This window comes from Helobdella robusta (assembly GCF_000326865.2).
Source record: "Helobdella robusta unplaced genomic scaffold HELROscaffold_8, whole genome shotgun sequence".
NCBI classification, from domain to species: Eukaryota; Metazoa; Annelida; class Clitellata; order Rhynchobdellida; family Glossiphoniidae; genus Helobdella; species Helobdella robusta.
In genome coordinates, this window is record NW_008705459.1 from 4,170,691 (window position 1) to 4,195,849 (window position 25,159).

Here is a 25,159-nt window from a genome sequence, read left to right on the forward strand (position 1 = left end):
TATGATGAAGACATATGCAGTTTAAGATTACCGAATCACATTGCTCGTTACAGGCGAGAAAGTTCTACTAACCACTGATAAGGGACTGCTGCAGAAAATATGATTGACTTATTGTACTTTCTTTCAGATAATGTGAAGTACATTATATTTTACAGCGAATATTATTAATTTAATATCAACGGTCTTTTTAAAGTTTAAAACGAAAGTTTCGGTTGAAATTAAATTAATTTTTTTTGTTTCTCGAAGTTGTTTTTCATTACAACGCAAAATTAAAAAAAAACTAATCAATTAAAAGCATAGTTAAAATTAGTTGTAGTACTTAAAGAACAAATATAATATTATTCATAAAAAGTAAAAATCAGACGTCGTGAACAGGATTCGAACCTGTGCGGGAAGATCCCATTTGATTTCGAGTCAAACGCCATAACCACTCGGCCACCACGACTACGCCTGTACTCTTGTTAAACAATAGTTTTGTTACTATTGTTGTGTCCATGAATTAAATACAGTGAAACGTTAACGCGATCCACGCTCGAAAAATATTCTAAAACGACGAACAAAAATACATTTTTAACGATATAACACCCCGAAATCTTGCAATGACTCTCAAATAACACAACTATTTTATTATATTATCCAATCAGATAGTGTATGCATTTTCGATCGAGTTCATTCACTCAATAGGTTTAAAAAATACAACAAAATATTAAAAAAATAAACCCAACTTTGCTGATAACTCCATCAAAAGCACACCAGCTTACTTAACTTTACTTACAGGCTAGCCACTAGCGAACGCAACTGAAGATACGACGTTATTTATCGGTAAAAAAGTTATTGTTTAAAAAAAATACACGCCACTGATAAAAGTTCTATCACTGCGTGCCTACATGGTTCAGTCTGTGTTATTCATTTCACATACATTTATATATTATCTACTGAGGAGGTATATATATACACACATATGTATATATATATATATATATATATATATAATAATAAGTATATACTAAATTGTTGTTATGTATATACAACGTCATCACTGTTGTTGTGGCTGTTGTTGTTGTTGCTGCTGCTGTCCGTTAGATTTTAGTTGTTGCTGCAGAACCTGATGCTGTTGTTGTGAAATCTGTACGGCAGTCGGTGGGGTACGAACAGTGATATGCTGAACTATTGATGGCGGAATTTTATTCGGACTCAACATCTGCTTGGAGACTCTGACTTGCCCTGTAGCCCCTGTTATAGAAGAGCCCATTATTTGAGAGAGTGATGGCGGAGCCAGAGGAATTGTTATGTTGCCTAAAGTTGGCAATATAATGAATATTATTAAATCATAATATTAAATTATCAGACATTATTAAATCATAATATGTACTTTAACAATTTTAAAAAAGAACAAACCAGAAGCAATGGGATTAGCCAGGGCTCCGATATTGACAGCAGGTCCCCGGTGAGTCATGGCCAGTATTGTAGCTCCCTGTTGTAGTTGGACAGCGGGTAAAGCTTGCTTGACAGCTCCTGACAGTTGCTGACCTTGCTGCTGAATGAGCAACCTTGGTTGCTGCACTTGCTGCTGGTACACTGCTGTTGAGTTAGCTGCTTTGCCAACTTGTTGTAGGCCTGTGTGATTGGCGATTTCGTTTAGCTATTTTAATTCAAATTAATTAGGCAATTCTAGTACAAGCAAATTATAATGATGATAATTTGAAGATTATTAACTTGAATGAATAATAAATATGATAATCCAACTTAACCGACCAACGACACCAAGGGTCCGACTTGGCTGGCCTTGCATGTTTACTGCAGTTATCGTCGGTCGTTTTGTACCCTGTGGATGCCTCAGTGTGGTTGCTGCCGATACTACCTTGCCTGAATGTTGCAAAAGTCGTAATTATCTTCATGCTGATCATAATGACAAAAGTTCATCCATAAATGCTCAAACGTTTCTATACGTATTTCTGGTTAATAACGGAGTAATTATTCGTCGTTTGTTAACATTATTCAGCAAAGACAGTTTATTTAATTGCTAAAGAACTTGGTAAATTTGGGTCTTAATGGCATTAACTGGATAGCAGATGGTTTCAATCCACTGAACCAACCGACCAACCAACCAACCAACTACTGCAATATTTCTTGAACGAACTATGAGTAAGCTTATTGTGATGGAAAACATATCCAACTTGGTTATAACTTAGTTAAATGTGCACATCCTTGAGAAATATTTCAGGCTGTAAAGGAAAATGCCAAAAAGAATTTGAAATCAATAAAGAGAGAAACACAAATACAAACTAATTCAAAAATACAATGACAAATGTAAACAGACCAGCCAGTAGATTTTTTGATGCAAATGAAGCAGCAGCAGCAGCAGGAGTTTGGTTGTTGACGTTCGTTATGATGGCAGGTGATGACGATGACGCTCCATTAGTTGATATGGCTTTGATGATGTTTGTGGCAAAGATCTGAGGAAGTTGCTGCTGTTGCTGCAGGTTGTTGTTCTGTTGGTTTGTTTGTTGGTGCTGCTGCTGTTGATGCTGTTGTTGTTGTTGAATTTGAATGGCCTCCAGTAGCTGTTTGTAGATTAATGGTGAAAGCAAGTAAAAGGATTGAAAGAAAAGTTGTGGGAAGAATAGTAATAGAATCCAATAAAAAACACACTCTGAACAGAACAAAAAAAAACATTAAATATATGGCGATCTTACATTAGATTTTGGTTGTAGCTGAAGTTGTTGCAATTGCAGTGTTGCCGTGGCACCGACTCCCGAAGCTGCTATTGCAAATCTGTTGAGTTGCTGCTGCTGTTGCATTTGTTGCTGCTGCTGCTGCGTTTGTTGCGCTGCTGTCTGCACCTGCTGAGGCCTCTTCAATACAAGCTGTGTATTCTGAAAATCAATTCAAATGAAAATTTCAATAAGAAATATTAGACAAAAAAAAAACAAACTCTGGAATACCTTAACGGGAATTGTTTGACCAATGGAGGCCAGCTTGGGAAAGTTAGCATTGACCAGACTTGAGGCTAGGTTGGCCTGTGTTGTGTTAATTGTAAGTGGTAACTGTTTTATTGCTGTTTGGTATAAATAAATGAGAATAAATTGTAGATCAACTAATTAAACGTCGTCTAATCAATCAATTTATTTATCAAATCGATAGCCTATTCATTCGTTTATCATGAATTCATCCACCTATCCTTCCTTCCATTCATCAACAGCAATATCAACCTGTTGATTTTGTTGCAATGAGGCTGTCTTCTGTTGAGCAAGTCTCTGGCTCAACTGCAGCTGTCCTGCACCTCTCAATGGCATTCTGTTATTGTTAGCGTTGTTGTTGTTGTTGTTAGTGTTGTTGACGTTGCCAATATTCTGTTGCTGTATTATACCTGCAATGTACACAAATGACCAGGATAAGTTATTAGGTAAAGATTCATAAAACAGATATAGTAATATTGGAAAATAAAAATGACTGCAAAAACGCAACAACTACAACAAAAACATCAACAATAATAAAAACAACAACAACAACAATTTCCTTACCAGCAGGGAAAGCAATGGTGCCGGGCTGATTGGAAGCGGTTTTGTTCTGATTGATGGTTAGCGTGTTGGTCAACTGGTGGACGACCGGATTCAAACTCCTGATGGCCTTGAACGTTGCAGGACTCAGAGAAGTAGGCTGGATAGTCGGTGACATATTGACTAATTCATAATTATTCACTAAACTTTAATTAATAAATAAATAATTATTCACAAACTTTAAAACGAGAATGAAATTAAAATAACTGACTGACCAACAGACCAACCGTACTGACGACGGCAGCCTTTGTAACAGCCACAAATGTTGGCTGTTGCTGACCAGCAAGTGACTGGTTGACAACAATGCCGAGGTTGGACAGACTGCGAACCGAAGGCACTGCATTGGAAGTGCCGACCACATTACTGACCAGTGGCACTTTCTGCATCAACGTTGTGTGCTTTTTGTTATATGTTTTTGTCCTGTTTGTTTTTTGCTAAAATAAAAGTATTGTCATTACTTGAATTATTATTATTAATATTATTATTATTATTTAGTAATAAGCAATTGTTACAACTATAAATCATTTGTATAACAATTGAATATAAATTTTAATCAAAATTCTATAGTCAAATAAAATGCATTTTAATATATAACCAACAGCCTGGCAGAAAAAACAACAGGTGACAAGCAACAAATATTAAATAAGCTGCTTGTTACTTCTTATAATATTCTCCAAAAGCAATTACATTGGCTACTGAGTGAGTTTGCATTAAAATTCAAATAACTTGAGCAGCCTAATGATATAATGTTAAAGACGCTTGGTTCTGCTTTGCAAAGAAAGGTCCCTGCTCATCATATGAGATACATGCAATGCTTTTTAGTAACGCATAGGAAAAATCACCTTCAACCTTTCTAATTTTTAACAAGAATACAACAAACAGACTTACCCCAATTAACGTATTGGAACCAGCCACAATAGACAGCTGTTGCTGCTGCTGCCTAGGATCGAAACTAGCTGCAGTACTAACAGTCGCCATCAACAACTGAGGTTGCCCAACACCAGCTTGCAATATAACCTGTTGCTGCTGCTGTTGTTGCTGATTGATTATATTAGACTGCTGGATTATAACCGGACTGTTAGACTGGCCAGCAACCATTCGAAGTTGATTGTTCGGTACAACCATCGACATGCCTGCCAACGTCAAGGTGTTGCCGGGCAATGAAGTAGCTCCATTGACGTCATATGTTTGTTGTTGTTGCTGCTGCTGTTGTTGCTGCTGCTGTTGCAAAGTCTGCTGTTGTTGGAGTTGTTGTTGCAAACTCTGTTGCTGTTGTTGTTGATGCTGCTGCTGCGCCTGTAAAAGAGAAAAAATAGCTAAAGAAACAATTCAAATAAACAACTCATAAAAATGTTATTAATGTTGTAATATTGTAATGATGTTGTAATTAATCCAACAATAAACAATAACGAGATGAGAGATGGAGTAAAAATATTGTGACCAATGATATTGCAATTGCAGAGGGAATCTTCTCAAATGGCTTCTTTTCTTTCAACTGGTCCTTAGCCATTCGTTCAACTCTCTGACTGGCGAGTTGTAGTGGAGTCATCGGTTGTTCGTAATTTATGTTATGTTCGCCCATCACCATCGCTTGCTGTGGTTGTGGTTGGTCGGTTGTTGAATGGTTGGTCGGTTTTTGTTAGTTGAATGGTTGGTCGGTCGGTTGGTTGCGGAATGGTTGGTCAGTTGGTTGTGGAATGATTGGTCAGTTGTTAGTTGAAAAATTAGCCGAATGTTAGGTGGTTACATGTTGCAAAATGACAAAAGAATTTAGATAGTGATGATCATTGTTATAATAACGAAATAAAAAGCAATAAAAAGTAGTACAAAAAGAAGATGAATAGACAAACCTGCCTGGAATTCTTCACAATGGTCGAATGTTGGGTTGTTATATGGAGAGAAAAATGACAAAAGAATTTAGGTAGTGAGGATCGTTGTTATAATAATGAAATAAAAAGCAATAAAAAGTAGAGTAATAACAGCACCAACGACGAGATGAATGGGCGAACCTGTTTGGCACTCTTGATAATGATAGCCTGATTTTTGAGATGATTGGCTCTGGCAGCTGCAGCTCGTTTGATGTTCAGCGCCTTCATGGATTCGAACCTCGAGATCAGCTGACTCGACAAAGACCTGTATGTTAGGTTGGTGCCAATTATGTGGTTCGAGAAATGTATGAATGCACCAACTAATGCTAATATCATCTGCGCGTTTTTCATAACTGACAAGATAGGCGCTATTTCAAAGTGATCCCATTTGCGACAATACAAATCCAACAGCACAAATCTAGCAGTAAGGATTAATGCTAAACCAACAGTTGAGACATTTTTGATCCATTAAAATTAATTGATTAGCGAACACTGCGATTCGAAATTATGCTACGCCATTACCGTATATTTAAATGCCTCAAAATTATGATTATTAATCATTCTCAATATATTTTTACAGTTACCATTATGTATTAAAATTTTTATTATTCCAACCCCAATGTTATGGAAATGCTACATTGTACAGGTTTAGATAGTGGACATGACAATGGAGATTGGACAAAAACACGTGCGTGCAGTGTACCTTCTTAGTGCCACGAGGTATAGAGCAAGAAGAAATAATGATTCTGAATGACGCTAGATATAAGAACAGATTAATAAGAACCCAGAGAACCCAAAGCAACAAGTCATACATACAGAACACCATAAGCCCAGATTCAACTCAGCTAATTCTGGGCGAATTAAACTCAGAGGAAATTTTCAAGAAGATGGTCTTAACTGCAGTTGGAGTACCCTGACCTAATAAACGAAACTTACGAAAACTCATGTAAAACTAACATATAATCAACCAGTGAAGATACTCATTGCCACTAAACTAATAATACCATAATTATATAAAAAATATAACATAGCAACATCATTTAATATGAAACAACGATGGTAGTAATCTTCAGAGAAAAAAATCCCGCACTTGTTATTGTCCTGACTGTAAAGTTGCACGGTTTTCATGGCCCTGCTATTTTTTGTCTGCTAATAAATTTATAGAAAAAAAAATTTTATCCTCTTATAAATTTAAAAATTTATAAGAGGATAAAAACATAACATATATAAGGAAATAAATTTTTGTTTTGAAGTCAAATAAAATTGTATTGCCTTATATTGTAAAATTAAATAACATTGATGAAAATAAATAAATTTGTGGAGTGAGTAGTGAGTAGATTTGGGCACCTTATAAAGTCCCTTGTTTGCTTTCTTCATCTTCTTCTGGTTGTTCTCCATCGGAATCCTACCTTCTTCTCTGGGCAGGACGATCATTTCGTACCTCAATCTACATTGCCTCGGAGACCTGGAGTGAAGAATTAGTTTGAAAATATCTATCTATACTGTTCACTGGATAGATTGGCTAATCTACTGAATAGCACACACACACCACAGACACAAACACACGCAAACATATATATAAATACATATATATATATAATATTCCGCAGATATAAGGCAAATATTACAACCATCATCACCAAACCATTATCATTATAACCATGACCACCATAACCATCACCATATTTTTATAGATAAAAGTACAAAAATGTACCTGTACACTTGGCTAAAGAGGTTAACAACTTCGGCAACCATCTCCCAGTTGGGCTGTCTGCACTGGATGGGTTGAATGAGAGTTGTAGAGGTTCCACCGGCGCCTGTGTTATCCAGGTGCATCTGATAAGCCTGCAGCCATGTGTTTTTATTATTATTAACATTATTATTATTAGTAGTAGCGGCAGCAGTAACAGCAGCAGCAGTAGTAATGGTTAGTGGTAGCAGTAGCAGCAGCAGTAGTAATAGCAGCAGCAGCAGTAGTAGTAGAATTAGTAATTTTATTGTCTTAAGCAACTTTTTCATTTTGCACAGAAATCCAATTAAGGGAAAAGATTGAGGATAGATAGATTGAAGATATGAGAGTGACATCTGACATTGCAGAGTAAAAAGCAAGGAGATAGAGGATGCATCTAGTGCAATGTAGGAAGAATCGGAAGAAAGAAGATGTTGTTGAAACTAACGCAGCAAATATAAAAAAGTCGCCAGAGTATGGTTCTAGTAAGCAAAATTATCAAATTATCTAGCATAGTTGTAACAGATGAACATAAACATACATATTCACATAGTCTGCCATCATCCCTCCTACCATTAAAGTAACCTGTAATAAAGCCCAATCTTCATTAATCAACCAATCAGGTTCGCTGTTTTGACCATCAGATCCAGGCAATCTAGCCATTGGCAAAGAAATGGGTGGAGACCTCGTGTATGGTCGACCTAAAGGGTAGCCCAGTTTATTCACTAGCCTGCCATCTCTGTCGAAGTTGAAACCCATCTGTAGAGCGCTTAGTCCTGTGAGGTTGGTCACCGAGGTCATAGTGGAAGAGGCTGGCCTCTCAAACAGGGACTTTGGCCGGGAGATGGAGGCGGTCGGAATTGTTCGTGCATCACAACGTGAAGAGGATGTCGATGAGATTTTGTTCGTTTTGACTGTTTCAGTGATGAGTGAATAAAAAGTGAGAAATAAAAAAAAATAATTAAAATTCTAGTTAATTTAAATTATTCAAAAAGTTTATTAAATGTTTCGTTATAGAAGCGGAAGTAATATTTAATAAATGAAACAAACAAGAATGATCAACCACCTGCACAGAAGCTGGTGTCCATCTTGACGTGTTTGTTGACCTTCTTGGCATAGACAGGAGGCAGTTGAGTCTCGGACATCGGGGTGGACTCGTACAAGTAGAGGAGAGAATTATCAACGTAGTAGTCATCATCTTGTGGCGGAGTTGGAGGGGCCCAGATCTGTTTTTGTGGTTGTTGTGGAGGTGGTCGTGTAGTTTGTTGTTGCTAATGTTGTGGTGGTGGTGGTATGGTTTGTTTTTTGTGGTTGTTGTGGTGGTGTTATGGTTTGTAGCTGCTGTTGTTGCTGCTGTGAAGGATTGCTACACTGTCATTTTCAGATTAACAAATAAATAATCAGAAATTTTAAAAAGTTTTTGAACTAAAATGAAAGTTTTACCGGCATGCTTTCACACGTTAGATCGGATAAGAACGTCTGAAATTGAATAATTGAATATAAAAATCAATCAAGGTTTTGCTATAAAAATTAATGAGTTAGCAAACTTGTTGAGAGTCCTAAAAGCAGTATGATAAATGAAACAAAGAGTAATCAGGGACAAAGAGATAAATATAATTAGAAGTTCTCCAAAAATGGGATAATGCCCTGTGCAAGAAAAATTAATGAGAGATAGTGTGACATAGAATTCAATTACCTGTGGGTTTTCAAAGTCCACATCATAAGTCAGAAGAGTGTCCAAATCTAGTATGAGGCTATCAAACTCCTCCTCTTCCTCATCATCAGCCTGCATATCTCTAACTCGTCTCTCACCTACATCACCATCTCCACCACCAACGTTAGCGATCGTCCTCATTCCATGCACAGAATAGTTGTCATTTTCAACCCTCTCATCTGTATCCCTCTTAAAAACTTTTAAAAGTTCTCTCTTGACTGCTGTGGTTGACGCTGCCATTGTCGATGATGATGTTAGCTGTTGTGGTGAGGAAGACGATGACGATGATCTCTTCCGCTTCCTACCGATGACTCCAATGTCAGACTGAATATCAAGATTTGTGAAAATAAATAAACTAAGAATACCCTTGAAAAAGTGAACACGAAAAAGATAAGCAACTGTGGCATCAAGTAAATTTAAATTAACTGCTGAAATAAGTAGGTACCATTAAGTACCCCACATCCGCACATACACAAACAGACACACACACACACAAACAGACACACACACACACACACACACACACACACAAACAAACAAACGCACACACACACACACAACAAAACTCACAATTTTCATCAGTGATGAACGCAACTGTCTGTGCAGTATCGATTGCGCGTAATCATTAACCTGTTGTGTTGGTTGGTGCTTGTTGAGAATGTGATTTTTTTAAATACTGCAACAGTTTCCATATGCTTGCATTTGTGAGTCTAGCGTTATCACTAATGTAATGTAACTGGCATTATATTCATTATAACCTACAACTTGCAGGTTAAAACTGGTTACTAAAATTCTTTTATAAATTAATACAAATAATGTTCAATAATCCTTGATCTAATGATCAAAGTTTTTCACCTTCAGGTATATTTTCTGACTTAGATTTGTTACCGACTTGAATAAATTATTTCATCAGCAAAAAATATAAAATACTACAAGAGCTAAGGTAAGTTTGAAAAAACGTAAATGTCTTGATGGCTTGAAGGAAATAATTGATAAATTTATAAAGAACAATAATGATCGGAAATGAAAATACTTTTCGAGACTTCGGCAGACAACTTCCGGCTTCTCCCATCCAATCCTCCTCACCATCATCGTTCCTAAAAATGGCACTGGATACATCAAACTCATTTTGACATGAACAAAATTTTGACAGCTTAACAACGCCAGCATTGTTATAGTTACCAGTAGCCTCATCATTTTCACTGTTATCTTTAATGTTACTGCGGTTACTGACATTGGCCAACTGGAGAACATTCATCTGTTGCGTGATTATTTTAATCCATACTTTTCATACAAAATAATAAATATCAGGAAAAACAACAAACATAATTGGATCTAAAAAAAACAGCCAGAAAAAAACATGAAAACTAAAAAAACCATTAGCCAGAAAATCTCACCTTCTTAACGCCAGAATCATTTTCGACAGGGACAAGCTAATTTGATGTTGCAAGAAAAGTTATTAACCAAAATTACCATAATATCAACTGCAATAAATAATAAGCTATATGCTGCAATAAATAATTAAATAAACAACACGCCAACAATAATGTTATCAAGTTGAGAAGCTAACTTACTCGATAATCATCGGCTGAGTATTTGTAGTAGCGTCTACTTTTAACATCCAAGACTAATGGTACATCGTCGTCTTCGACATCGTCACGGTCATTCTCGACATCACACTCTTTCATTGCCCCATCATATTTATTCAACTTTACATTGTTGAAGATTCTGAAATAGGGAGAATTTGAAAAAAAAATTACTTAATGTAAAAAAATAACAAATAGTTCATGAATATTAATTAACCTACCTTATGACGTTGACGTTTCTATTTTTAGACAAGCCTCGCACTAGATCTAACCACAGCGGGGTTTTTCCACTTTTAACCTCATCCTCTTTCGACGTGATTTCAATTTCCATTTCATCATCACTAGCCTTGTGTGCAGACTGCTGATGCTGTTGTTGGTGACGGGGCTGTTGTTGATCATGGTCGAGGGATTGAGGCAGACCGGAATCATAGCTGGATATCTTTATTTCATCATCATAATCTCCATTGTATTGACGCCTGTTATTACTGTCCTGATTATTATTGTTTTTGTTCTTATAAATGTGGCTGTTGTTGTTGCTACCATTGCTGTTATCATCATCGTCAGGATAGACTAGCTTATCATCATCGTCCAACATGATCACATTTTCACATTCTGGCAAGCAATCCGCCCCTAACACATCAAACATCATCTTCCAAGATGATAATGAGGAGGGCGATGACGACGATGCAGCTGATGACGACACGGATGATGACGATGAGAACGACGATGGTGATGATAAGGGTGAGTGCACGAGTAAGCATTTGAATGCATGATTAGCGTTGAACATTTTTATTTTCCTCTTCAGCCTCCTCCAACCAATTCCTGGCTCAAGCTCAATGTATGGCAAGCCAAACTTGCAGAGAATACTTTTTAAACTGTGCAGAACTTGAGGGTGTTGACTTAAAAACAATGATCTATTCTTAGCAACAGTAAATGATCTATCTTTGAGGAGACATGCTATAGCTGAAGACTTGCCTGAAAATGTATATATGATATATAATATAATGAAAGATGTAATACATGACACAATGTAGGCAACGTTTATGGGCAAGAAGCTGTTTAGCCCCAACCTTTTCTTCAAAACTAAATAATGATGACTGCATCAAAAGTGGAAATAAATTTTACAAAACAAAATTAATTATAACAAAAATTACGAAACATACTACAGTCTGACAAACGAATTTGTAAATAGCATTAAGGAAAAGGTAGCATAGCACCCGACCTTGGTTACTACCAATGAGATTCTTATCAACATGATTCCTCCTTTGGAAATGGAGTCCATTACATGACAAGCCACGACTCATCGCATCAATCAACACAGCCATGGCTTTCACATCGTCGTCATTTGCATCTTCGTTGGCGCCATCAGAGTTGTTGATATTATCATCTGCTTTTTTTTCATCATCATCATCACCAATGGTTATAACTTTTTTCTTGGTTTCAATGGGCTTATAAGAGACAGATAAGCATTCTGAACTCTTAGACGAGTCTGTGTCTATCAGTAGAACAACATTCTTCATGTTCGTCAGGAATCTATTTAAAAGTGTAAATGTATACAAAATTTTTTACGCATATTTCTACAAATTTGAAATCAGACAAAATCATTGCAATCTGCTTATTTATAAACAGAATGCTAGAGTCAGATTTTTTTGAGGGGTCAGAGTTGGAGTAGGATATTTTACTGCTTATAAATGTACGTGTAACACACACACACACACATTTGTACTGGTTTGTTATATTTTGAAATAAATAAATAAAATAAATGAATAAATAATTATAAATAATTGAATAAATAAAATAAATGAATACCAGCATTCGCAGATCACAACAATAGATAACCAACAATAAATTAAAAGTAGCTTAAATTAACAGTAACAAATATCATCACCTCTGAAGTATATCGTGCACAATATTGAGACCAACGCTGGTCAGTTCAGTCATGACTCCAGATTGACCATCATCTTCCTCTCGCTCCTCATCATCATCATCAGCAGCAGCGGCACCATCGAGATTATTAATGAGTGAATATTTAGGTGATATTTTAGACTTTTCATAACTTTTCAGCATAGCCAATGTGTTCTCTACAATACTGCAACACTTCAAAATTTCCTCCTTGTTGTTATCTTTAACATTACCCATACTATCCTTAGCATTAAGTTTATCTTTGCCATTTAATATCATCGAAACAGCTTGACACATGTCTCTTAATGACCTGCCTATAGTTTTGGGAGAAACATCTAGAACACATTTTGTGAGTTCTGCACCATATATCGGTACTAGGCGGTCATCAGAATACGCAGTACAACTTGTACTAACTCCACTTACGTTACTACCGACAAAGCCATTGTTGCTGTTATTACTATTAATAAATGCACTGTGGTGATCATGAACAACAAAGTCATCTTCCTTGCTAATGCTGCTCTTGCAACTCTTGCTCTTCTCACCAGTTTCACTCAGCTCCTCAACTGAACAGCTCATTTTCATCGTCGGTCGTTTGTCTGGATACTCTCTGGAGGTTATATTAAGCAATCTCTGAAGAGCGCCTGTCTGCACCTAAGGGCAAAAATGATTCATATGAAATGAAAATAATAAAAGCATTTTTAACTCCATTGCAGAAATATTTAAAATAAAATTATAACGAACAATATTTAAGTAAAAAAAAATTTAATATGAATTCAATTAACCAACATTTTGAACTAAAACTCAACTAACCCCGCCTCTCTGAGGTAATTTACACTGTAAACTCTTAAAATGAGGTAGAGTCAAGGAATCCTTGATGAGGACACAACCGTCGTCAACACAATCGTCATCCAGGTGAGCACAGATGCTCTGCAGCTCGTACAGGTAACTCAAACTTGACCTCTTGCCATCTTCAAGTCTTTAGAAAAATTGACCAAACGAAGAATTAATTAATTGGCATCGACAAATTATAAATGAGTAATTTAGTATTGATACATAAGAAACAATTTCATTAAATCAAGAAACTACACGTAAAAAATAATTACTATATAACCATACTTAAACATGGAAGTAACATTATAGATGATTTTTCTTACAAGATAAAGTTAAAAGAATAGAACAGCAAAGAAATATGCAATAACTTTTGTATCTTCCGAATTTGCTTGCTAGACAAACACGTGGACACATCATAGAGTGTGACAGACGAGTGACCTTCAGCATCATGACCTTCAGTGACATGACCTTCAGTGATCTGCTGCTCTCCCATCAATGGTAACAATACCTGGTGAACATTAAAACCACCAACTAACTTATTTACTGAATATATAATTGTTACTTGGAACAGTTATTGCAACAGCAAACAACGCATCACACACACACACACATTGCATGTGATAACCTGGGATCTCCATGCAATCAAATCCAGTCACTACAACAACAGTGCCAGGCACTTTACCATTACACCATTGTACCATTCACCAAACAGTTGGTGTTAAAATACAATTGATTAACTAATTTATGGACATGAACATGAATTAGTTAAGAGAAAAAAATGAACAAATTATAAAAAAAACGGTTAATAAAATAGAAACTTAATCACCCATACCTTAGCAGCAGTTATAAGATTCAGCTGATCATTGCTCTCTTCATCGTCGTCATCACTAACATCCTCACCACTTGCAGCGTCATCCTTCCCACTTTTTCCATCAGCACCTCTGATTCCCTGCAGTGCTGCCTTTAGATTGGAAGGCAGGCAGAGTTTAGCGAGCGAAATAAGAAACCGTTTCATATCCAGTGACAATGATGCCAGAACTGAAGACGACGACGACGACGATGATGACGTCAGTGATGACAGCAGCGATGGTAACGATGTAACGATGATGTCCGAGGAGGTAAGCAGCGACGATAATGAAACTGGATCGAAATGAACGATAAGATGTCGGCAGTTAAGAGGGGCCAGAGATGCATACGAATGTGAATCAGCAATCTGGAAAATAAAATATCGTTATCATTATCTACAACAACATCATCATCTTCGTCATCACCGTCTCCATCCTCATCAATGTTCATCCTCATCGAACTATTAGCTTTGCTCAGCCAATACTATTAGTTATTAATATTAATATTACTAATAATACTATCCATATATTATTATTGTTGTCGTTCAAACATCATCATCATCAATAAATAAATCAAACAATGATGATAAAATCCAAGATGATGATCATAACATAGTATGATATATAACAGCCGTGATAACAATTACGGTGCAAATACAACAACGAACTTTACAAAATTAAACAGTGATAATATAAAACACTGATGACAACAATGACGATATATAACATGATGACGACAACATGATGACGACAACAGGATGATGCAACCAAAAGTCATGATGATGCAATGTAACGCATATGGAGACCTTGTAAAGTACTAGAGTTCTCCACTGAATGGACTGAACAGTTTCCAAGTTATTCATCACAGTGGCAGCAGTTGCCAGGCAGACATTGACAGACTTTGATAATTTCTAACAAGAAATATAAACCAGTTATGAATTAAAAAGTTAACAAGAAAAACTACTCTGTATTGGAACGAAACAAAGAGAACGTCCAACCAACCTTAAAAATTTTTTTAGTTCTTCTGGCATTCCTCGTATTATCATCAACCATAACTTCAGCTTCCTTATCATCATATTCCTCCTTACCGCTACGTTCCTCTCCACCAATAACCACAGCCACATCCAATCCTGGAAACAACTTCCAGAATAAATTCTTCCATGTATAGAGATGTTTGCGCTCCTGAACGATAACCAGATGACAACCCCAATCACAATTGTTGAAAGCCAGCTGGGCCAGGTGATGTACTACAGGTGTTATGCATTCCACATCATCTAAACGAGTGTTTCCACGCTGATGACATCTGGATTGCATTTCCAGGTGTGGAATCCACGACAACCAGCGTTCGAATATTTCATGCAACTTTTTGCTTTGGGGCGGATTCAGTGTGACGAGTGATGACGAAAATAAGGAAGGTGGTGTGAGTAGTTGTTGGGGCTGTGATGATTTAGGCGATGTTGATGTCGATGAAAATGATGAAGTGAAAGAATGACAAGAAGAGATGAAATCTTCAATCGTCTCAAATGCAATCTTTTCTTCTTTAATTGACACAGCTGCACACGAGATAGTATAAAGATTTGCATTATAATAAATAGTAATAAAGTAATCAGCATTAACAACATTAATAACGTTAATAATACTAATAACATTAATAATATTAATAATACATAAAATAACATAAACAGAAATCAACTAAAGATTATCATTACTTAGTGAAAAAACTACAAGGGTGATAATTGAAATCATCAGCATGAATCTCCAATAAATATAATGGAAAAAAGTATCTCCAGTAACCGCTATCAACTTCCTCCCCAGCAGGTAAACTGCTGTCATCTTCAGCGTCGTCAGACTCATCCCCAGGAAGATAGTTGGAATCAAAATCCTCAGGATAGTAGTCGTAATCATCGTCATCATTACCAACAACGTGAGAATCATAATCATCACCATCGATCTGACGATCGTAATCATCATCGCCGTGCATGAAGGAAGGAAAAGTTGCATCGTTCAACTGGTAGCCGTTATAATTCTCATCTATCACTTCTTCTATAGGTTTCTTTGCTAACAGGCAAGGCGTTACACATATTTAAACACATAAATTATGCATGAGTGAGGATATATATATATACATATATATATATATATATATATATATATATACATATATATATATAATATAAATATATAAGTATAATAAGTATATATATATATATATATATATTTATACAAACAAACAAACAACACACGTTTAGACGACATTTTCCCCGAGATCGGGGGTTGCAGTTTGGCTACCTATGATGAAACCGAAATACCCCTCGACGCCATTCACATCTGTCACTCGCCTTCTGTCATCATAAGTAATTTATTTGGCTAATTTTTACGCAGGACGCCCTTCCTTACGAAACCACAGTTATAAGCGGTGGGCCTAGCCTTTGATGATCCAACATCATTCACAAGGCAGTGAGGGTCAGTTTAATGTCATAACCAGGACAATATATATATTTATATACAAATATATGCAATACTCAGTGAACCTTGTGTCAGCAGGTCATTCAACTCCAGTTCAAAATTCGAATCTTCTGAATCAGAGAATGCCGCCGCCATGTTAGGCTGGTCATGATTATGATGACGGTGGTGATGATAATGATGAATTTTGTGATCATTATAATGATGAACGTGTTGGATACATGATAATGATGATGAGTAAAGTCAAAAACTCAAGATGACCAGTTCTGAGAGAGGAATGATGTTGATTGGGATGATAAAAGAGAAGTCATGGTGGATTAATATGACATTAACTGATGATTGTATTGCATTGTTTTGTATTGTATTGCATTACATTGCATTTTATTGCATTGTTTTGTTTTGTATTGTATTGTATGATCGTCATGTTAGTATTGGAAAATTACTTTTCAACCAGCAAAAGACCAATAACAAAAAAAAGAAATCGAAATACCAAAAAAATCAAAATCAGTTTCTATAATTACGTCGATGTTGGAGACGAGATTCTTGTGAGTCGGTCTGGCTGCCTCGTTGAAGATGTATTCCAGTAGCTGATCACTAGTCTCATCAACGCATTTGTGGGTCCTATACAGATAAGTCTGTGTCAATCATGAAAGGTCAGTGCTATTACATACATTGAAGATGAAAAAACTATTAAAAATCAATGATAACAGTTATATTGATAAGAACTATCATTATTAAATGCTGTTAATAATTTATAGATAATAAAAATAATAAACGTATAACATAAGAAAGTAAGCTACGAGCAGGTTTCAACTAAGGTAATGCATCATCCGTAAGCAATGAAATTCACTAATACAAAAATGGAACAGTGGGTTGACAATTTAGATTTGTATTGAGTACTGAAGTAGAGGTCAATCATGTCTCAAAGCTAACTTTTCATTTCTATCGCCATAATATTGATACTTATAACCACCATCATCACCATCATTCACAAAACCTCCAAATTATCCTTCCAAAAATCATTCACAATAGATCCAACTCTTCTGGCTAGCTTTCTTTTTCTAGTCTCTTCTTGCACTTTCTGCTCCATTCTCCTCTTCATTCCGTTGTTCTTCACTACATTTGTAGAAAGCTAAATTTGAAGATTTATGAAATAGGTTTACAGATACATAACAACATAACCCAACAAAACATCAGTATCGTGAACGATATCCTTTATAGACTTTATCAATCAACTCTGAAACTTACCATGGCAGATGATGCCAACTTCCACCTTCTTTCCTGTGCAAAATCCACAGCCATCCACTGCATCTCACTGAGCAGCATGTCCCAGTGGGACTTTGACCTCTGAGTCTCCATAACCTTGGGCAGTCTCCTCAGTGACCACAGACCCTGACGACGCAGTTCTGCTATGCGGTACATCACCTTGGCTTCCTGTGGTTCAAAGTTTTGCATGATTGGTTAGTGACTCATCTCAAGAAGATTGTATGGTAAGAAGGTTTGCCAGTGCTACATAAAAGATACTAAATAAGCAAACCATTCACTATTCCAACTAAATGAGTTAATTCTTAATTAGAGCAAAACAATTTAAAAACAAACAGATACACACACCTGTTTTGCCAGTTCTACAATAGCTGCCTCTGATGTGGCATTTGTTGTAGCTGCAAGCAGGGGTGATGATACCGCTGCAGCTGTAGCTATTGTAGAGGCGACTTTAACGTCTTTAAGTTTGGTTTGAGCATAACTTGTAACTGCTAATGCGTTGATCTTAGGTTGGTTGTCATGGTAACTGCTGTTGCTGTTGATATTGCTGTGGTTGATTGTTGTTGTGCTGCTTATTGTTGAGACAAAACTGGATGTTGTTGTTATTGTTTTTGAAAGAGAAATTGGGAAATCTCGAAGAATAGAAGAGAAGAGAGAAGGAGGAGAAGGATGTGGTTGGCTGGAAGAAGACCTGTGTGAAGTGAGAAAGAGTTATTATTGGAAGATAGTCATTACTATCAATCAATCAATCTTCGTTTAGCGTCCAGAGACCCAGTTTCACGAGGTAGGACGTTACAACAATATACACAACCAAAAATAATAGCCACAAAAATCAAGCAAATCAATATTTTATAACGAAATGTATTTGTTATAAACTAACTTCCTCCACAATATTATTCTTCATTCACATCCCAGCACATCACAGCACAGCACTTCACAACATTACTTCACATGCAACAACAAACAACCACAATTTCCATTGAACAGACAATTCACATACAAGTCAACAACACCGTTCAGCATGAAACAACCTAAACAACCAAATAATCATTCTACATACCACAAAACTATAATGTGCAGCTCGTGAACGACACTCAATCACAATGTACCTTGTATTTTGTATAACCAATACAAATACAACATACAAAGCGACAACTATCCACACAACAACACTCCAAATACATACAAACCTAATTATTCAAACAACAAACAACAACTGACCCAACAAATGATGATGGCGACTCCATCATAGCCACCTGCTTAGCATTAGTTACAGAGGCGGGTTTTATTTTAACAGCTGCCGACATGAGCGTCGATGTAGTTGAGGTAGTAACGATCTTGTCGCCATTGATGACAGAATTATCAAAGTTGAAGAGAGATGTGAATGAGGAAGGTGAGCCGATTGTTGTGGTTGCTGCTGTCGTGCTCAGTGGCATGCCACCTTAATTATGAATACATTAGTAAATTATGTTAATGACAATGCTGCGATATGAATATTAACATAGGTAATGAAATTGGTTTCTGAATGAAAAAACTAATATTTACTTGGGAAAATATTACCAATCACTAAATTGTGAATGAGAATAAAAATAATAACAATGAAAAATGACAGAAAATGAAATTTAAAAAATATTTATAAAATAATCTGAAAAATGAATTTGAATGATGATAAAAATGAAACTATAGAGATGTATAAATTAAACCATTGAACAAAATTACAAAAACAACCAATCTATAAAATATAACAATTCTTCGATTTTCGTTAATCAAATGATATATAAAAAATTTCAAGTGAATGACTGAACAACTGAAAGACAGACATGCATGCATGCAAAAATCACAACAATTAATCCAATTTGAAAAGAAAAAAAATATAAATAGAAGAAAAATTTAGAAAACAGGTCAATAAAATCAAATGGTAGAATTACTAGATATTGATCTTAGTGCTGAAATAATCAAGCCAATCAAACAGAAAAACACCCAAATTCATCAAAAACAATCATAGTAAAAAAAAAAATTATCAATCAAGCTTGTTGTAGTTATTATTGTTTTTTTAAATGTATCTTTATATAATTAACGAATCTTGTTGTAAGATGAATGTGTGTGGGCTTCAACACTTGCATCTGCTAAATGCTAATAACTTACACGGCTAATGATGTAATTTAATGTAATTTGTTTTTTTTTGGAGTATAAAACATAAAAATGATTGCAACTCCTCAAATATTGAACACTTCATTTAAATGAAATTGTTAATAATTTAGATTAAACCATGTTTTGATTATATTAGATTTGAAAAAAAAAAATTATTATTATTACCATCGAAGTGCAAAAAACATATCAGGTTAGTGCTATAAAAACTATACACATAACAAATACATTTATATGTCATTTGTGTTTTCAAGTCGCTCGTTGCACAAATTTACCTGGGACGAGAGGTCCAGAGAAACTTGTGCATTTATTGGTTAAGTAGAGAGGGCCATAGACAACACTATGAAAACCACTTATGTGCCTTTTAGTCTGACCGTCTATTAGGCAGATTAGTGATGTTCCAGGTAAGGTTTAAATAAGAGGAAAAATAGAAGATTTAACTGACATAATCGAATTTGAAAAACTTTCAATTTGACAATACTCTACTTTTAACAGCGTCTAATAAAATGCATGTGTACTTTTCATGTTTGCTGTTTTTAAGTCAACAAAACATAAATTGTGCTTATAAACCAACCATTCTGAGCTCTGCAATCCATAATCAACTGAACATTTGATAACAATCAATTAAACGTCAATCCACAATTCTAAAAATTAATCAAATAATGATTCTCTGCATAAATCAATCAGACATTTATCAACAACACATAACACTATAAATAAAACAGGTAATTTTGTCTAATGGATGCAGACCTGCACTTGTATTGTTGTTGTTGTTAACGTTGTTGTTGTTTTGTTGTTGCTTCAGCAGTTCAGTGATAGCTGGAGGCAAAGTCTTGGAGATGGCAACAGGGGTGATGGTGGGCATAACTCCACTGCTTGTTGCTACTCCTTTTGTCTGTACGTTGATGAATAAATCATAAAATAATATACATTTACAAGCAATATCATGTATCTGATCATATATTTATTTAATGTATCAGCATTTGTGTGAGTTACCTCATCACTTTGAACCAGTTCAATGTCAACATTATGCTCGATGGCCATCCGACTGAGGAACTCGTAGTAAGACGGGTTGTGTTTTTTCACCCAGATGAAATAATCGATGAAATCATTCCCCCCCTCAAGAAAGAACAACTCGGAGATGTAAAACTTGAAATACTTGACGGCTTCCTGCATCTGATCTTCGATGAGAGCTATCCATCGCGACTTGTAATCGATTGGACCTTCGCCTTCCCCATCGTCGTTGTCGTCGTCATCATCGTTGTTGTTAATGTTGTTGTTGTTGTTTGTTGAAATGGCGATGGGCAGGATGATATCATTTGAGTTCATTTTGGCTTCCCACACACCTGACTCTTTCAACTCAATCTTCATCTTCTTCAGCGGTTGCTGATATGTGCTGCTAGATTCATCACCTCTCGATGACGGTCTATAAATTTATTTAAATCCTTAATAAAACTAACAGTTAAATTTTGACCAAATAAAGATTAAATAATTAATCAAATAACAAAACAAATACCAATTAACTTCAATAAAAACTAAAAATATGTATTTAAAAATGAAAATTTAAAAGACCAACCCTGGCAGCACATCGTCTCGTCTCTCCTGCTTGATGTCAGCAGTCAGGTTAACTTCTATCTTCACAGGCTGCATGTCTCTCAACTTCCCTTTTGACATCTTAATTATCAATTTTATGAGTTACCCCAGGCATGAACCATTGAACAAAAATTAACATATTTTGAGAGAAATTTTGCAATAATTATATCAACAGCAATTACACAAGCAATAGTAATTCTCACCAAAGTTGTTCCATGTCCAAGATGATGCACAATCTTTCCACCTTGGAAGTTTGTGTCAGTAGATGAAGTAATCAACTTTGGATAATGAACTGTGAATGATGATGATGACGATGAAGATGCAGCCAGTGAAGATGTTAACAATGATGGAGAAGCTGTGAGGAGAGCTTGTGGAGTTGAAGACAAGGTGATTGAGGCTGGCGGAGGAATATCTATCAATATTTTTAAATTGCAGTGTATAATTTAAAATGCACAAAGCCCATTCAGCCAAATGCCCACCTATGAACATACATAGTTACATACAAGTAGGGAGACTATCACACAGCAAGACAGAAATGAAACAAATATGTGCATAAAATATATAGAACAACTTTTGAAAAGGTTCCTAATAACAATTTTACTCAATGAAAAAGTTGAATGATTTATTAAATGAAATTCGCCGTACAAATTACAAACTTATTCTGGGAATTGAAGTAGTCATTTTGGAAACCGAAATCAGAGGTAAGGATAACGAAGTAGTTGGCTCTGACTGTGAATTAAGATTTTGTTTGTCCATTCTGTTTCGGTTTATCTATATTTTTCTCTAAAAACAAATAATGTTTTTATCTCATAACAATTAGTAATCATAAAAATGAATGTATGAAAGTAAATTTGAAAATTTTTTTAAAGTTAAATCATGGAAAGAGAGCTACTTATCTTTTTATTTTATATTATGGACTTTCTAAAACTAACGACCATCACTATCCAGAGCCAAGCATGACATCACATTCATATCTCAACTTAATTAACTCAACTACACAACCTAAAGTCCTGACCTAAAAACCTTACCTCAAAAATCATATTGACATCAATTATTTATATAAAATAAATATAAATTATTATATAAAATCATAAATGACTAACAAGTAATAGTTAGTCGACTAACTTCTATTAAAAAAATGAAAAAAAAATATAAGTCATAGAAACAAAACAGAAAACAACTACTGCCGGAAAGGAACACCTAACAAATAATCAAACAGAGAAGGTGCGTTAAGTTAGCCAAAAATTTCAAAGCCAAGGATTTCAATACAATTAGTATTATTATTAAATTAAATTAAATAAAAAAACTGAAATAACTAACAAAACAAAGTAATAATCTAGTCTAGGACCTGTGAAATTTTCAAGGTTTATTAACAACAAGTACACATCTTATATGCTAAAAATTAAAAAACACTAAAACTCAGTCTTTGTTAAAACAATTTTTCAAATTTAATGCCAATAATAAATAATTTAATAATAACCATGGGGTTTTTTGTAAAAAAATTTCTAACCATCTAGCTAGTTCTAGGGCCTGTAATAATTTCAGGGTTTACTCACAGGCTTTACTACATTATTACTTTGTGAGTTATTTGAGTATTATTATTTAACGCTTAACTTGAAATCCTTGGCTAACTTCACGCACCTCTAAAGCAAAACACAACACTAATAAATAGAAATAGTCGGCCAGACAGGAAAAAAATTTTTATCAACGCGCGTACGGTTTGCAAAAAATAAAAATAACGCATATTAAATTCCAACTCACAATATGTACGCAAATTTAATTTTTTAAAAGAAATAATTTATTGAAAATAGCATAATCCAATTCTTTGTAAATATTGTACTGGCAACCATTTTATGTAAATAATAAAAAGTACTTGTCATGTTATAGCGCATAATTATTATTATATGTCTTTCCCATATACCTAGAGAATACTTGTGGGTTGTAGTGGCGTCCCAAGCCCCGGAGCGCCAATGAGGTATAAAAACCGAGTTAGGTCAGTCTGTAGAAGTGCCATGTCTTGCGCTGCTATTACACGATGGCATGGTTCGAATACTTCGAGGATGTCATTGACAACTTTAGGGGAGCAATATCACGAAAAGTACTTTGGTAGGTCATTACAGATTGTTTGGTAAATTTATTCAAGTAGTTTTGCATAAAAGATATGTCATTCCTACTGTTAACTGTTCTTACATGGTACGGAATAAAAACATGGGATACAAACATGGGATACAAACATTACGGTAGACACAAACATTTATTGGTTTGGAAAATCCTGATAGTAGAGAGCACCGAGAGGCCTTGCTGCTCCGAGTATCTGTCAGCTTCAATTCACCACTGGACGCTTGTTGTATGTACCGCATGGTATGTTTTTGTATTGTATGGCATGTTGTAGTATTTGTTTTGCATAATATGTTGTAGGTATGTATTTTAAGTAATTGGTATATTTGTGAAGGTAACTTGTGCTGTACACGCACACACGTACACACACACGCAAACATATCGTATAATATCAACAATAACCAAATTCAAGCAGATAAGTATTTATGTATTGTGACGCTCGTACGCAGATTTTGAGTATTGTACTATAGCAACAGTAAAAGTATAGTAAAAATATTGGTCGTTGTTTTTATTGTTGTTTGCAGTTGTTGTTTTTACCTTTACCGTGTAGCAGAGCAGCAACAACAGACAGTAGTAGTAGTAGTAGTTGTTGTTGTTGTTGTAGAAGCAGCAGTAATAGTAGCTGTAGTATTTGCAGCAGCAGCAGCAGTAGTAGTAGTAGTAGTAGTAGTAGTAGTAGTAGTAGTAGTAGTAGAAGTAGTAGTAGTAGTAGTAGTAGCAGTATTGAGAATATTTGTTGATGTTATTTTCGCTGTAGCCATAGTAACAATAGTAGTAGCAGCAGCAGTAACAGCAGTAGTAGTGGTCACAGTAGCAGCATTAAAAGCAGCAAAACTGATACAACAGAACCGGCGGCGATGTAGGAAACTGCAGTGCTAGCAAGCAAGCAAGCAAGCATTAATAGCCAGTCGTAACTCTGCAATAAACATGCATTATTGCTTATATTGCGTCTTATAACTTGAGCAAAAGTAATTGTTACTCTAAGTATTAGGTTTTGTGTCCATGTACAAAAACACATACGAACTTGCATGTGTGTGTGTGTGTGTATTTGTTTGTTTGTGTGTGTGTGAGTGTGTGTGTGATGTTTGCTCGTATACCTATTCATTAATTTAGTTGTACTGTACAAAGCCATACCTGCGTATGAGTGTCACAATACATAAATATTTATCTGCTTGAATTTGGTTATTGTTGATATTTTACATATGTGTACGTGTGAATGTGTGCGTGTGTGCGTATGTGCGTGTGTACGTGTACAGTAAATGCTTGAACACACACCTATTGGTTCGCGTGTTATTGTCCAAATTAAATCGGCCAGCCAAAATCCTCTGTAATAACTTTTGAAACGATGATAACATCGGCTGGTTGGTTGGTTGATTGGTTGGTTGATTGGTTGATTAGTTGATTGGTTGGTTGGTTGGTTGGTTGGTTGATTGGTTGGTTGGTTGGTTGGTTGATTGGTTGGTTGGTTGGTTGGTTGGTTGATTGGTTGGTTGGTTGGTTGGTTGATTGGTTGGTTGGTTGATTGGTTGGTTGGTTGGT

General features: G+C 35.5%; 2 protein-coding genes across 2 annotated transcripts; both read right to left on the reverse strand.

The window, feature by feature from the left end:
- Positions 1-607: 607 nt before the first annotated feature.
- On the reverse strand, positions 608-12,546 carry HELRODRAFT_189765 (hypothetical protein). The gene is made up of 28 exons (XM_009032247.1): positions 12,346-12,546; positions 11,680-11,990; positions 10,679-11,432; positions 10,446-10,599; positions 10,269-10,304; positions 9,905-10,129; positions 9,442-9,501; positions 8,854-9,195; positions 8,601-8,636; positions 8,224-8,383; positions 7,743-8,071; positions 7,143-7,273; positions 6,776-6,893; positions 6,519-6,577; positions 5,570-5,693; positions 5,411-5,422; positions 5,002-5,154; positions 4,449-4,856; positions 3,776-3,994; positions 3,525-3,660; positions 3,213-3,370; positions 2,946-3,020; positions 2,697-2,876; positions 2,321-2,564; positions 1,756-1,866; positions 1,399-1,617; positions 1,106-1,296; positions 608-798 (listed from the first exon to the last, which is right to left on the reverse strand). Exons 1-28 carry the CDS (start codon positions 12,522-12,524, stop codon positions 772-774), a joined length of 5,151 nt encoding a protein of 1,716 aa, XP_009030495.1. The 5' UTR covers positions 12,525-12,546; the 3' UTR covers positions 608-771.
- On the reverse strand, positions 12,342-22,258 carry HELRODRAFT_165732 (hypothetical protein; the record flags this gene model as incomplete). The annotated part of the gene is made up of 19 exons (XM_009032248.1): positions 12,342-13,010; positions 13,170-13,335; positions 13,559-13,698; positions 14,023-14,403; positions 14,842-14,946; positions 15,038-15,588; positions 15,830-16,093; positions 16,567-16,642; positions 17,020-17,133; positions 17,496-17,630; positions 17,747-17,932; positions 18,110-18,308; positions 18,983-19,202; positions 20,185-20,286; positions 20,660-20,804; positions 20,906-21,335; positions 21,486-21,583; positions 21,706-21,914; positions 22,159-22,258. 19 exons carry the CDS (start codon positions 22,256-22,258, stop codon positions 12,342-12,344), a joined length of 4,290 nt encoding a protein of 1,429 aa, XP_009030496.1.
- Positions 22,259-25,159: the final 2,901 nt, after the last annotated feature.